The sequence below is a fragment of the Rhea pennata genome, chromosome 5, assembly GCF_028389875.1.
Source record: "Rhea pennata isolate bPtePen1 chromosome 5, bPtePen1.pri, whole genome shotgun sequence".
NCBI classification, from domain to species: domain Eukaryota; kingdom Metazoa; phylum Chordata; class Aves; order Rheiformes; family Rheidae; genus Rhea; species Rhea pennata.
Window position 1 is genome coordinate 24,328,160 of NC_084667.1, and position 14,711 is coordinate 24,342,870.

Here is a 14,711-nt window from a genome sequence, read left to right on the forward strand (position 1 = left end):
TATAATTATATATATATTACATAGACATCTGAATGTATTTATATATATATACATATATACACATGCATACATAGATACATATACACATATACATATTTCATATGAACAGAAATAGGGGACTCTGAACTACAGAGGTTATGGTTGGTATATGACTATCTCTAAAATTTTGCCCGAGGGAATTATATTTCCAGACTGTGGTTATTTCCTAAAAGAAAAGTATTTTGGGGTCAGACTCCAAGGCCGTTTAGGTTAATAGGTGCTCTTCCTCTGATGTGTATGGGCTTTGGATGAGACATGTAATACTAAAATAAAAACTATCCATGGAGTGGCTCACATGCATGAGCACAGGAGAGAGTCCTTACCACAGAAAAGACAGAAAAGGTGCAAATGACTTGAAAGAATGATACTGCAGAGCAGTAGTAGCCTCGTGAAAAAAAAAGACAGTAATTGGATCTTGCTTGCATGTAAGGCAGTGAGGGCTTGACAGGAGCCGGAGAAATCAATGAAAAAAGAGAAAGGAAACAGGGAAGGGAAGAACCTTTCACACGTCTGCAGCAAAATATCCCTTTATCTGCTTGCAACTTACTTTTTGTCATCTGTGGTGTGACCTGTGATAGAAGGTTTCTTTCAGCTATAAACAGACTTTTCCATCTGTGTTGCTTGTTCAATAAAATAAGGCAAAATAAAACAAAAACTACACAAACTTATTTATGCACCAGACTTGTTATCTGAAAGTCTGAACTTCACAACCTCAGGGCAAACCTCACTCTAAGTGTGGTTTTTATTGTTCTGGTTTGTTTTCTTCCAGTTCAAAGGAAAGGTTAACCCCCCAAAAGAGAAGTGCATCCTTAGTCAGGAGTCTTAAAGTCCTTTAAATCTTGCTTTACTGAGAGCCTCCAGAGACATTAAGGTTAGTGCCTGTGGTCTTCACTTAAAGAAAGCTCTCTGTCCTTGCTATCACCACTTCCATCCCCATGAAAGTTAAAAAGAATGCTAGTTAGGGAGCTCCTACTTTAACTAGGAGAAAGATGTAGTCTTGCATACGAAAAAATAGCACTTGTGGAGAGAGCACATGTAACATAACTTATTGGCTAAAAAAAGTTTTCCATGTCCATTAAAAAGACAAAATATATATTTCTCCTTGTATAATGTGTTGCCTTTCACCCCTGCAATGCACCCCTGCTACAACATGACAGCAAAATGATTTGCTACTGACATGGCATTGATTCTCCAGTGATGTCAAATGTCCTCAGCAGTATTTAATCAGCAGCTGATTTATATTTCTCAAGTATCCTGTATTATTTAATAGCGACCAGAGATGGACAAACAGAATTGCTCCTGAGCATCTCAATTTGTTTTCGAGTATCAAAATTGTGTTCAAAAAAACCCAAAGAATAAACAACTTTACATTTCTTCAGAATGTCAGCCGAAGATCCCACATGCCAAAGCTCCAGTTCAGCTTGTGATGGAAAAGAGGTAGAAAGCTTCCATTTTACAAATAGGTAAATTGAGGAATCAAATGGAGCAGGGAATTTATGAACACCATATGGTAGATCAGTGGCAGAATATAGCCAACATTACTGAAGTCCTTATTTCTCTCTCTCCCCCACCTTTCATATTAATCATTAGACTTCAGCCATGGTCTTGACTTTTCTATCCCATAGTAAGTACTAACAGAAAATCTATGCCACAGTCATTGAGATTTAATTTTTGTATTTGCGCAGAGACTTAAATCTTCATCAACCGCATTTTAGGCAACAAACGTTACTGACTATTAAGGGCAGCAAAGTTAGTCTTACTATTTTTAGACTTCTCTAAATGAGAGTGACCTGAAATAGTTCAATATAATCCATCAGCTACAGAAGAAAAAAAGCTAGGACACACTAAAGATGGAATAAAGGTAGGAATGACCTAAGACTGACATATGATAGTGCAAAAGAGAATCCTGGGACCACAAATGAGCAGAGTTCCAAAGCAAAGGTGAAAATATCCACCAAGTTCAAGAGGGGATGTTTGGAAACACGCATGTTTAGCTATTTGTTTCAATGACATCACTCCTAGAAACAATGCAGTTTTACAAAAAAATAGTGTTATTGAGAAATACACAGAAAAGTCTGGCCAATTTATTTATGGCATTTTATTCCAAGCACTGAATGCTAAATGCAAACAATAATACTGGATTTTATCTTAGTAATGCTCCAAGAATTTGTCTATAGTATGATCTGTATTAATGAAAGTTAATTGAAACCAACACTCATCCCTCAATCTGTCACTGAATATAAAAAGCTGTGCTAAATAGCTCTGGAAAACATAGCCTCACAGAGAAAGGGACAATGGAAAGAAAATCCCTCACTAAAAATAGTACTAGTCTTTTTGTCTCTATGCAGGAAATGTAGGCACTACGAATACTAGCACTGAATAACATTTTGTCTTTATGAGCCTTATTCAGCAGGAGGCAAAAGTAAATCAATCACAGATTCTGTTGAGGGAAGTAAACATTTACAGATGGGAAAATCGAGGCACAGAGGTATTAAGGGACATGCCCAAGCTGGAAAAAAAAAAAAAAAAAAAAAAAAAAAAAAAAGCCACACTTGTTTGCTGGTTGGTGCTGCTGTTCTGGTGGGACTCAAGACTCCTCAGGTGGAGATGACAAGTTTCACTGGCCAGAACAAGAGTCTATTATATGTAAAGCTAATAAAAGAAAATTTGAATTGTCAGAGGAAACTGTACATTTTCCTTCCCCAAAAGATGTGAGAAAAAGTAGTTTCTGGGTTACAATACGGAGACTCTTATTGGTGGGTTTTCTGCTGTTAATGCAATTACAACTACCACTAAATACCTCCACAGAAAGTTTGAAGAAAAGGTGCTTACAGAAATTCCATTCAGGCAAAAAACCAACAACAGTTCAGTACATATCTGTCAGTATAGGACACTGCTTCCTGGCAATTTCTGTTTATGTTCTGCCACACCGATGCTTGCAAAGCAAGCTTTTGGTTTATTTTGAATTCCCACCTGAGGCAGGAAGCCAAGTGTTACCTTGTGTCTTTGCTGTGCAGTTTGTTCAAGGTACCATGACAACTTTAATCCTCATGCAGTATTTCCCAATTATCATTTGCTTAAGCAGATTGAGTTCAAGCACTCTTCGACTAAGCACAGTGGAGCACCACATTTATTATGTTATGTAGCAGCAAACTGGCTGCTTTTTCACTTTTCCTAGTTCTGCTCACATTATTTTGCCTAGCATCTCTCCTTTATAGGAAAGAAAGAAAACAACAAATAATCTTGTGGTCATCACTACACATCTTTTTAGACCAGCAGAAAGGTGGTATCTATTGGAATCATGCAGAGATATCAGTGCTATCACAAGTAGTATCCGCTTAAGGAACTGATTCTTCTTAGGCAGTTTGTTCTGGATCTGAAAGCTTCAGTCAAGCTCTGCACCCGACTGAAAGAGTGACAATAAAACATGTACAATCGTCCTTCTCAGCTTCTTTACTAACACAATATTCCATTGTTTTAGGTAGAAAAGCTTCCTGCAGTTGAGACATGGATCTTGCAAGGTAGAAAGCATTCTTAAGCTGTCCAGCAAAGCATGTAAACAGGTACTCAACTCTGAGTATATGAAGTATGTCGTTAGCTTCAGTGAAGTTATCTGTGAGATCTGAGTTAGCCTGAGCAAATGGAGGAATATAGGTGTTGCAAAGCTAAAAAAAATACATTTTCCAATAATCACTGGCCACTTTATATTTGAAATGCTTGGTTTTATAGTGTTTTTCTAAGGAAGTAAGTAATTCTCTATACGTCAATGTCTACGTGTCTATCCCTTACCAAAACTTCTGAATTAGTTGGTCTCTTTTAGACAGAGTGACAGAAGCTTTAAAGATATTAATTTCCTGCAAATTTGGGGAAAATAAGTAGAAGGGAGAGACTGCAATTAGCCTGCCAGTGTGCACTACACGTTATTTGAAAACAGATAGTTTACCCGGTATTACAAATGCACCATTAGGAACTATACCCCAACTGTCAGAAAAATTTTGACTCAGAGTTTATACCTTCTTAGACCTTAAGACACAGAGCCAGGAGACAGCAATCTCACAGAACTTTCTTTTTTTTTAAGTGTTTGAAGTCCTTATACGTGTTTTTGACTCCCCACTAAATTCAATTTCTGATCTTTTAAACCTTCTTAATAAAGTTCCCTGTAGTTTTACATTTTTCTGTCCTATAATAGTTTAATTATTCTTTCTGCCTGAAAGGTTTTGCTTTTTACTTTTCTGATCCCAATGTAAATATATATGAAATGAAATATTCATCTTCTAATTCAATCCTATGAAACCTATCAAAGAAGCTTTTTCCTTTAACAAAAACATTTGGTGATAAGAGTGACTGTCTTACTGTAATAGCAAAAAATACAGTGGGGATAACTTTTTTAAAGCATAAGAATCTCCTTTACTTATGTTTTTATATATGTTTTTATCTTACCTTTTTATTTTTTTAAGAATTCTTTTTTTAAAGAATACAAATTCTTTTTTAAAGAATAAGAAATAAGTGTTCTAATGATCAATGATGGCTCCAAAAGTATTGTGAGAGCTTGGTTCAAATCCCCTTGAAATAAGTCCTTCTGCTGACATTACTAATCTTTGAATCAGGCATATTAATGTATTTCAGATATTATATCCCTAGCTGCCAAAAAAAAGCTGAAAATGAGACTCTAGTAATAAAAATAGACATCAAATATATTTCTGATCTGGGAATTAATATAGAAGTTAAGGATTTCCACTACTATTCTCTAGTGCTTTATTACAGATCTTTCTTACTGTATCTAAAAGAATTAACAGGGCAGGCAGTTCATCTCATCAAGTATTCTGCCTCCAGCTATGACCAGTATCTAGTGCCACGGAGAACGGGAAAATGCTGTAATTGCTGTAATAGTTTTCACTCTGGCACAGTAAATCAGTCCTTTCCGGGATGTACTGTGCTGATGGAGAGGAGGGGGGAGAAAGGATAGGAGGGGAAATAGAGATGTTCAAGCAAGTCTTTCCCATCTTCGGCTTCTCTGTGATTAATTACAGATCAATACTTTGTACTCTGGAGCTTTTACAGCTCATTACCATCCAGCAGCATCAAGATACAAATTTGTTATATGACTTACCAAGAACTAGGTGGGGACACCTAGGAGTAGACACCCATAAATGTTCTCTATAGAATAGGAAATGAGACAAGTAAGGTTTAGATGGCCAATCTGAATCCTAGGTAGAAAATAATACTTAGTTCCTTACCTAGTGTCTGTATGCGTAGATCTCAAAGTACCGTACAAAAGCGTGCGTGCGTGTGGGCATGTGCGTATCTAAGAGGAGAGGAAGAGAGGAGAGACCGTGACTCCCGTGCCTCGGTAATGTGTGGAGCTAAGAAGCCAATAAAGATGGAACCAGGCGCTCAGATTTCTAAGCCCCTCGGATTATTTTCAGGCTGCACGACTGCGCGGGCACCCCGCTCACCGAGAGCGCGTTCCTACAGCGCGCCGCGGCGTGAAGCCGCGAAGCGGGCCCCCCGCCTCGCTCGGGGAGACGGGCTCTGCCGCTTTAAGGGAGCGAGGGAGTCGCGACGCCGCTGCTGGTGCTGCTGACCCCCGGGAGCCCGGTTAAGAAGCGGGCAGCTGTCTCTTTAAGTGCGATTTCCTTCCATTGTATTTGAATCGTGATCAGGAAAAAGGAAATGAAACCAGCGGCGCGGGGCTGAGCTGGAGAGCGATCCCCGGGATGCTGCTCTCCGCATTCGCCGCCTCGGCGCCGCTCGCCCGAGCATGTTCGGAGCCGCGCCGGCGGCGAGCCTGAGCGGAGCGCCGCGGGCGGAGCCGCGGGGTAGGCAGCGGCGGGGCCGGCCGCGGCGGCGCGCCGCGCACGGGAGCTTAGCGCCCGCGGCTCGCCGAGCGGGGCGGCGGCGGCGGCGGCCGCCCCTGCCCATGTTTCTTTCTCTCTTTGGTGTTGCAGGAGGAAATCCTGTGAATGTCATTGGGGGGCGGAGGGGGAGCTCAGCTGGCGAAAAGGCTTCGAGAGCAGACAGCCTCTGCGGGGGCAGCGGGGGCAGATCCCACCACAGGCACACTACAAAGGAGCCATCCCTGCCAATGTCATCGGCCATCGAGAGGAAAAGCCTCGATCCTTCCGAGTAAGTGCCCTCTTCTCTTTCAGCCTCCCACCCCTTGCCGTGCCGTTGGATGGCTACCGATCCTCCCCGGCGCCGAGGCGCGCTCGGCGGGGACTTTGCGGGCGCCCTCGCGACCGTCATTGTGCGAGGCACCCGGCGGCGGCGGGAGGCGGCTCGGAAGCCCAGCAGCCCGCCGCCCCTTCCCTCGCCTTGCGAGCGCCCGGCGGGGAAAGCCGCGCCGCGCCGCGCCGCGCTCCCCGCCGCCCCGGCCCGCTCCCGGCGCCGGGCGGCGGCTCCGGGCGGCAGCCCCAGCCCGGCCCGGGCTGCCCGAGCCGCCGGCGCCGCTGCGAGCGGCCGCCCCGGCCCCACGTCGAGCTGACGCCGGTCTCAGGCTGATGGGCGCTCCCAAGTTCGGGGAAATACCTGCTGCGAGCAACCCCCGGGCGCAAGCCCGCAAGGGCCAGGCATTTTCCGCCCGGTCTTGGGGTCCAGGGGAGAGGGAAGCGGTTCGGGGAGATGGAGGGCTCAGTGCTTTCCAAAGCTTGACTTGTTTTCATTTCGAGACTCTCTCTCTGCCCCGTGTCTGCTCTGCCCAACGCGCTGTATCTGATTACAGCGAAAGGTCAGAGCTGTTATCTGACGGGTGCCCAACTTCCACATTTTCATGATGCAAGGCGCTTTCAACTTTCAAGAGCTTGTATGAACTGCTTTGGTGGGGGCAGGGTGTTCTGTGGAGGCACTGGCCATGTAGAAAAGCCTTGACTGATGGGAAAGATGCAGGAGATGAGAATTTTCCTCCCTATTTTTCATATTCATGGAAGGGATGGACTCTCACATTATGACTGTTTTTCAGTCCGTGTTCAGCAGCCATCCCATCCCTTCTGAATCCAAGCACGTGCAGTCACCATACTTGCAAGAGGCATGCTAACTCAGAGTAACACCACTGCGTCCCTTTAGTGCTGTGCGTTTGAGTAACTGCAGCTATACTTGTCTGGCATCGTGATAAGAGAGAAAAAAAATTGTAAAATCCTTATTTTCAGATAAGGCTTAAAACATTGCTCTTAGTAAACTTTAGTCATCTGTGGTATGTTTCATCTGGGGCCTTCTCTTGAAGCCCCAAGTGAACACATGAACTCTTATGTGGATTAAATCGATTCATGCCATTTTGCATTTGATGTTTTGTATTTGTTACATTCTTTCTTTTCATATTTTTTTTAAGAAATTATCATCTAACTTCCTAGGTATATGGCATCCAAGCTTGAAGTACAAAGTTTTAGCAGTATGTATTTATTTATCTACTTTATGTTTTAGTGACTAAGTGCTGGCTTAGAAATCTATGAATATCAAAAAGCTAATGCTTAGAACAGAAATTCTGTTCTGTGTAAACATCCGTCAGCCTGTTCCGGACTTTATGGCATTCAGAGAACTGGCTTGTGATTCCTGAACCATCTATAAGATGAAGTATTTTGGGGTATATCTGAAGCTTCAAATAAAGGATAATAATGTCTGTCCTTTACAGTTGCATGTTCTAGTGGAAGGCTCTCAGAGCTTGCCTGAGTGGAGCCCACGCATTAGGAGAGGAAGCATGTGGCACAAAAGAATAAACTTTGAAAAAGTAGAGCGTGATCAGAGTTCCCCACGATTTTAATGGGAATGCACAGTACAGAGAGCTAGTAGAAGTGGGGTGTTGTAACAAAATTTTTAGGGCATAGCAGCTTAAACCTTGGAGAGTGAAAACCAGAATGGGATATAATCAGATAATATCTTAGGGCTCAGCTTGTCTAAATAGAACTTATTTCTCAGCATGGAGGTTTTCAACCACTGGTCATTTCTGCATGCTGAAGAAAGTAATTTTTGCCTAGAAAACTGCTGACTCAGTAAATAAGCATTGAGAACACTCTACATAAATCTACCTGAAGCAGCAGTAAAATAATTTTTCCAGTGGCCTGCTAGAAACTCCGTGTAGCCTGATTCTTTCCTATTGATGTAGTTCCACTCCGCCCCCATCAGCCTGGGGGGGACAGCAGAACAGCAACAGAAATAAAGCGTTAACAAACAGGGCACAAAAGTGAGGACTGAATAATGTACTAAACATTTTGGGGCTATATCTGCCAGTCATTGAGCTGCTTGGTCAAGATCCAGCAAAGCAGATAAGCGTAAATGTTAAAACAAATGACTTCCTTGTCACTAGCCACAGGTTTAAAATTAAGCAAGTGCTTAAAGAATTGATCCGATAGCCTTTTTATTAACTTCCCTGAGGTTTGGAAGAGGCCCTCAGTGGCAGTGCCAGGTCATTGCAAACTTTGCAGAACTGAGCTCACATGCCTTTCTTTTATTTTTTGCTGATCCTTTTTTGGCACAGGTTGTAAAATTACACAAGAGGTAAGGAAGAGAACTCCTTAAGAAAGTAGATTTGAAGAAAGTTAATGCTTTATCCCTTGGTATTATCAGAACCATACTAGATTTCAGAGCTTTTTAAAAATGGAAAAAATACCATGCATAAAGATTTGTGCCTCTTTTCATGCAGAGATGTGTAAATCCCAATTAATTGTTCGATATCACTAGAGTTTTGTTGCCATAGGACTAGGATGAGACCCATCTCATGGGATTCATGTCCTTAGCTGCATTCAGCAGAAGGATGTGAAGAAGTCCTGCAGTAAGAAAACAACAAAATTTAAATCAGCTGATGGTAACAGTCTCATCTGTTGTATTTATTCATTGAATACTGTTCAGAGAGATGCCATCTTCAGACTTAGTCTATAAATTTGTTTCCCAAAAGAAAGTTGATTCCATGTAAAAACCCTAGAGGACATTTTCAGGTATCCTTTTGAGCCCTTTAGCCCTCAGAGAGACAGAATTCCCTTTGATTTTAGCAGCACTATAGTCAAAAGATTGTAGGAGCAGGTTTACAAGATAGGCTCATACATTTTTGGCTTTATGCACAGATGCTTTATGTTAATGTTGGGATTTTTTAGTAATTTAGAGGTAAATCCAGAGGTTATATGGATTGATCAGGTTACCTACAGTTGTTTATTGTTAAGTCTTAAAAATCTGGTTGGAAAAAAGTTATTCTCTTCATGGAAAAGAAGGATGGCTACCTGCCGTGGACAACACAGAATTACTTGAAAATGCAGGGGAGTTGGACTAGATGATCTCCAGAGGTCCCTTCTGACCTCAACCATTCTGTGATTCTGTGACAAGAATATTATAATAGGTCCTAGGACTTTGTAGTTGCTGGTATCCATCAGTATACACAGAACACAATCACCATTTCTAAGGAATGGTGATTCCAGGCATCTTTTTCAAAAAGTGTAGTCCTCAGTCATGTAAGAATCATGTTATGGGAGAATTATTTCTTCCATAGAGTTGCATGGATTCAGACTCATGTGTGAGCAATTCACATTCTGTCCAGCAGAAGAAAAATGATGCACTACACAGATACTAATATGCTAATAACATACGAAATGTCTTTACAGCAATGACTGAACATGGGTAATGCAGAGATTGTCATGATTATGCATTACTCTTTACAGAAAAATTAAAAAAAAATAGCAAATTCTGATGCTTTAAATCCTTAAATTTTAAGCTTTTCTTTTAAAGCAAAAGAAGTTCTGTTCCCTCTCATGTCAGAAGAGGACAAATCCTTCATTTTGTTGAGAGAAAAAATGAGGACATAATACATGTTCTAACTTGGCCAACCTTTTGTTTTGTTTTTCCTTCTCCTCTTTCTCAATTTCATGGTTTCAAAGTACATTTGCTTTCTCCAATGATTCTTTCATTCTCTCAGGGAGCCAGTGGATGAAGTGCTCCAAATTCCCCCTTCACTGCTGACATGTGGTGGCTGCCAGCAGAACATCGGGGACCGGTATTTCCTGAAAGCCATCGATCAGTACTGGCACGAGGACTGCCTCAGCTGCGACCTATGCGGGTGCAGGCTTGGAGAAGTGGGGAGACGGTTGTATTATAAACTGGGCAGGAAGCTCTGCAGAAGGGACTATCTCAGGTATACAGCTTCCCCAAACCACTTATCCTACCCTAGCTCCCCTTCTTTCTGTCATTTCATGTTTGCTCATTAACGTAATGAGCAGGTAGTGAATGAAGTAGTGAATAAAAATCCATAAGGGATTCACTTGGATTACCTGTTAAGCATAACAGCTGACAGCAGTCACAGTTGTAACATAACATCATTTGTTAAGCAATGCTGCCCCATCTGATAGCTCCAAGCTAACTGTGCTGTATCAGCACTTGCATAGCATTCTCTTAGGAGGTAATTGAGAAACGGTGATGAATTTCAGAGAGAACAACTCTTCCCTCCAAGTTGACAGTAAGCCAGTTCCCTGACATGGTTTTAAGTAGTTCTGTGCTTCTGCAAGTACTGCCTTTGACTTGAAATGTATATAAAAACAAGTGCCAAGATCAGCTACTGATGAAAGATCATTTAGTTCTCTCATTTAAAAATATGGTATTTAAGGTCATTTTGCCAATGCAGTAATATCACCTAAATAAGAGATGCTTGATTCCACTTACCAGCAGACTGCTGCACTTGCACGGTTTCTGAAGTAACTGTCTTTCAGACATGGTCTGATCTCTGTCTCTTTTGGCATCACTGATAAAGTTCTCTAGAACATTTCAAGCAGAAAGACACTCTGTGGTGTATGTTTATTATAAAGCTACAGCTCAGAACAGGAAAGTTTGATCCTGTTAAGCTGGACCCAGTAGATTTTTATCATTCTTAAGCCTGGACCTGAATAGACATGAATTTAGACATTTTGCTGAATCAGATCCTACAGATCCACTTATTACAAATATTTTCATTAATATCTCTCTGCCTGTTTTGTTAAAATTTTTAAGTAGAAAAATTACATTAAGATTTATATATTTCCCTTAAAAATTGATAATATAGGATCTCTGTATTCCTGATTACAATTACATATATAGATCTTTGCTGTGCTGGCTGTATACCATTTGTTATAATAGATCCCTAATGTTACAGGAAGTTCATGGAACAGAATAACTTGGTATTTTATATTTTTTTCAGCTACTGATGTCTACTTTATCTGCCAGTAAAAACTAAAATAAAAATTCAGTGGAGTTCCTAATTACTGTATCCTAGAGCTTTTCCAATGGGAATTTTGCCAAGCAGAAATTGAAAAATTGAGTTCTGATTACGAGACAAATAAATACTCTGTATACACAACATTCTGCCAATGAACTTTCCAGATTCTTTTCATCTTAAAATGGAAGCAATAAACCATATGGGAATACAATTAATATATTTTCCTGCTGTGAAACTGAATGTTATTATTTACTGAATAATGCAACATGTACTGTCTTCTGTTACTAAGAAAAATTTCCAGCTTTGTGTAACCTTTTATTACTTCCTTTGTGCAGAAGTGAGCACTGCCATCTCCTGGTAGACAAAAGAAATTATGTATTTTCCCCTTAAATATCTCACTTAATTTAGTGGGTATTCTTTTTTTTCAGTTCAAAAGGTTATATGAACTAAATTCAGTATATGTATGAAAACTACAGGAGTGGACAAACTATATCCAGAATTATTAGGGAAACTTAGAAGTCAAACTTAATAAGTGTATACTTTGTATCGGTAATATATTGCATTTCACACCTTTTTTTCCTCTTCTTTTATAAGAAGAGAATAATATATTCATGCTTATTTATTAATGATTGGACTTATAAACTCTGTAATCAGCAGACTGCATGGAAGACCGGTGTTCATGCTGTCATCGCATGTAGCTAAGCATGTCAGACTGTTCCAGTTGAGTGTGATAGTGCAGGCTATGAGAGGGCTATGCAGTGCATTCATTAGAGGCTTCTTTTGATAGACAACACAATAATAATGATCTCAACAGGGTTTCTTTATGTGCATGAAAGAGCAAACCAGATCATAAAATTATCTGGGCTAACATAGTTGTCTAGAGGGTCTTAGTATGTATCCTTCTGAAACTGAGCAGGAGGAATTTCATGTGTATAAAAATGTTTGAATTTGAAAGAATTTCAAATGCAAAGGCAACAAGAATGTGGTGGAATATTAAATCACAGCATTTGGCAACTTTCTGTAAACTATATAATAGCAACAGCTGAAGACGGACAAAATTTATCAACTGAAAGTTAATTTCTATTGATTGTACATGTGGAAGCAAGTATTGGCAGGACATAAATTTAAGGTATGATCCAGAGAACCTTTACTCCTACTGAAGCTGCTCAACAATTTCAGGATAAGGTTGTTGATCACAAAAATTAATTATATTGAAAACAGGTGAGGACTTGGAACTTGCTACTTCAAATTTTGGTATCGCAAAGTTCAGCAGCTTTCCATGTGACCTCTACGTATCTTGTCAATATGATGACTAATGGAACAAGGCACTGATGTTGTGTCCTTTTTTATTTTTCCCTCTCTCTCCTGCAATAGAAATCTTCTTATTTCTTTGTTGTTGTTGTTGTTTTAGGCTCTTTGGCCAAGATGGCCTCTGTGCCTCCTGTGACAAGCGAATCCGGGCTTATGAGATGACCATGCGGGTGAAGGACAAAGTGTATCACCTTGAATGCTTCAAATGTGCTGCCTGCCAGAAGCATTTCTGTGTTGGGGACAGATACCTCCTCATCAACTCAGACATAGTATGTGAACAAGACATCTATGAGTGGACTAAGATAAATGGGATGATATAGCAAAGACATGCCTCATAGTCTACAAAAGATATCTCACAGGTGACACAGATGCATAGCTGCAGTGAAGAGATGATCACTTGAGCTATGTGCTTTGTCTAAAGTGGGGGGAAATACCACAGAGTAGGCCCTTTTCAGGCAGCACTACGTAGAATCTAAACTACATATAAGTGAAGAAGGGAGACTGAAGCAATAGTAGATAGACTGACTTCTGTTAAAAAAGGCGTATTGACAATAACTGACATCAGCCATGTAGACAAGAGTTGAGGAACAAACACAATGTGATAATGAATTCTCGTAACTGGAAATACAGTAGTGACTGATGTAAAGAGATATTAATGACTTTGTCACCTGCAGACTAGGATTGTGCAATTGATTTTTCTTTTCATCTTTTTTTAGTTACTCAGTTTAGACAACAGCTCCTAATGTAAGCAAAGAAGGATACTGGAAAAATAGGCCAGTCATTTATGTGGTCATTCTACAAGGCCTTACACTTTGGATAGGAGAAAGCAGGAAGAGGGTAAGGGTTATTTTTGCATGGATTTTTTTTTCCTGTGAGAATGAACAGTGCATCCTCAAGTCTCAAACTGTTCTTTAAAAATATCCTGCTGAATAGTTGTTTTCAGGCAATGCTGTTTCAAGATGAGATGTTCCACAGATCATTTCTATACAAATATAAATCTAAAGAGTTGTGCAACTATTTTATTAACTTAGATTATATCAATAAAATATTTGTTGTGTGTAGTAAGACTCTGCAGCTTTAATAAAAGTAACAGAAGATTTGAGTGTTATTTCCTTTTTTTGGAGTTAGACTGTATTTTTTTTGTAGCAGGGTTTTTACATTTGGACTACAGTGGACACATTTGATTTGCTTCAGGACATGTTTCAAATTAGTAATATGAGAACACTGACTGGTCTGAATATACTTTGTAGAGTTCTTCATGAAAAGGAGAAATCAGATAGTATTGTGTGACACTGAGGCTCTTTGGTGTTTATGAGAGTGTTTTGTGTGGCTGGCTGCCACATACCAAAAAAAAAAAAAAAAAAAAAAAAAAAAAAAACACTTGGGGGTTCCTTTACAACAAAAAGATGAAGGCCATCTGATCTCACAAGAGGCCATGCAGGATTAGGGTCTTCAAGAAAGGTAGCTTGTCATGATTTAGCTCTGGATTATTGAATCCAGTATAATAAAACTACAATCAATCAATAAAGGCTAGTGTTAGAAAAAGTAAAATTCAGAGCCCTTCTTACGAAGACTGCTGTCCCTACTTTTTAAGCTAAAAGGGCATTTCTTACCTGAATAGAAATAGTAAGAATATGAGACACATGCTTGGTCCGGACTAATGTGGACATTAGTATCTTACACGCAACAGGGAAAAGCAGTGGCTGCTGAGGGAAGCATAGAGTAAGGCAAGCATGGAATGAAGTGTTCTTCATGAAGCCCTTCCAGCTTGCAGGAACTTCCTCTGTTTGCACTTGCTTTCAGATCCCTCTGCTTAACAGCGACTCACTTTCCATGAGTCTGCCAAGTCCTCTTTTTTTTTTTTTTTTTTGACTCTTCTACACTTCCAGCCTCCATAATGTCCTAAAGTAATAATTTTCACATTTTAATTCCATGATGTGTTTATTTTAAAATTTGCTGCCTGATAACTTCACTAGATGCCCATTGTATTGTGGGAGATAATGAACAGTCATTTTCTATAGACTTTCTTCGTACTATACCTGATTTTATAGAACTATATTGTATCCCCTCCAACTTTTTTCTTTCTGAGATGGTCTAAATTTCATGTTGTGTGAAAACTGTTTCACACCTCCAATAACCTCTATTCCTCATCTTGGTATGTTTTCTAATTCTACTTTATCTTTTCTGAGAGTGTCACTAG

At 40.1% G+C, this 14,711-nt stretch overlaps 1 protein-coding gene and 2 long non-coding RNA genes across 14 annotated transcripts in view; 1 reads left to right on the top strand and 2 right to left on the bottom strand.

Annotated features, from left to right (window-relative positions):
• On the bottom strand, window positions 1-6,792 carry LOC134140771 (uncharacterized). Of its 2 annotated transcripts, XR_009958497.1 has the most exons (3): window positions 6,568-6,792; window positions 5,150-5,344; window positions 1-3,671 (listed from the first exon to the last, which is right to left on the bottom strand). It is a non-coding gene; the product is annotated as an uncharacterized LOC134140771 (long non-coding RNA). The 2 variants fall into 2 exon arrangements; XR_009958496.1 differs by lacking the exon at window positions 6,568-6,792 and having other exon boundaries at window positions 5,150-5,800.
• LMO2 (LIM domain only 2) overlaps window positions 5,536-14,711 on the top strand; it is an 11,942-nt gene continuing 2,766 nt past the window's right edge. Inside the window, exons 1-5 of one of the 3 annotated variants that reach the window (XM_062576337.1) lie at window positions 5,556-5,858; window positions 5,988-6,165; window positions 9,932-10,147; window positions 12,612-12,780; window positions 13,228-13,611. In XM_062576337.1, coding sequence (XP_062432321.1) covers window positions 5,801-5,858; window positions 5,988-6,165; window positions 9,932-10,147; window positions 12,612-12,780; window positions 13,228-13,254 — 648 coding nt within the window. In that variant the 5' untranslated portion in view covers window positions 5,556-5,800 and the 3' untranslated portion in view covers window positions 13,255-13,611. Of the gene's footprint in view, window positions 5,859-5,987; window positions 6,166-9,931; window positions 10,148-12,611; window positions 13,612-14,711 lie in introns of those variants that run through there. The other 2 variants (XM_062576335.1, XM_062576336.1) reach the window with 2 other exon arrangements.
• The window catches only part of LOC134140770 (uncharacterized), a 20,466-nt gene continuing 13,525 nt past the window's right edge, over window positions 7,771-14,711 (bottom strand). For all 9 annotated transcript variants that reach the window (XR_009958494.1, XR_009958487.1, XR_009958493.1 and 6 more), the window contains 2 exons: window positions 10,672-10,763; window positions 7,771-8,795 (listed from right to left, as the gene is read on the bottom strand). This is a non-coding gene — a long non-coding RNA (uncharacterized LOC134140770). The remainder of the gene's footprint in view (window positions 8,796-10,671; window positions 10,764-14,711) is intronic.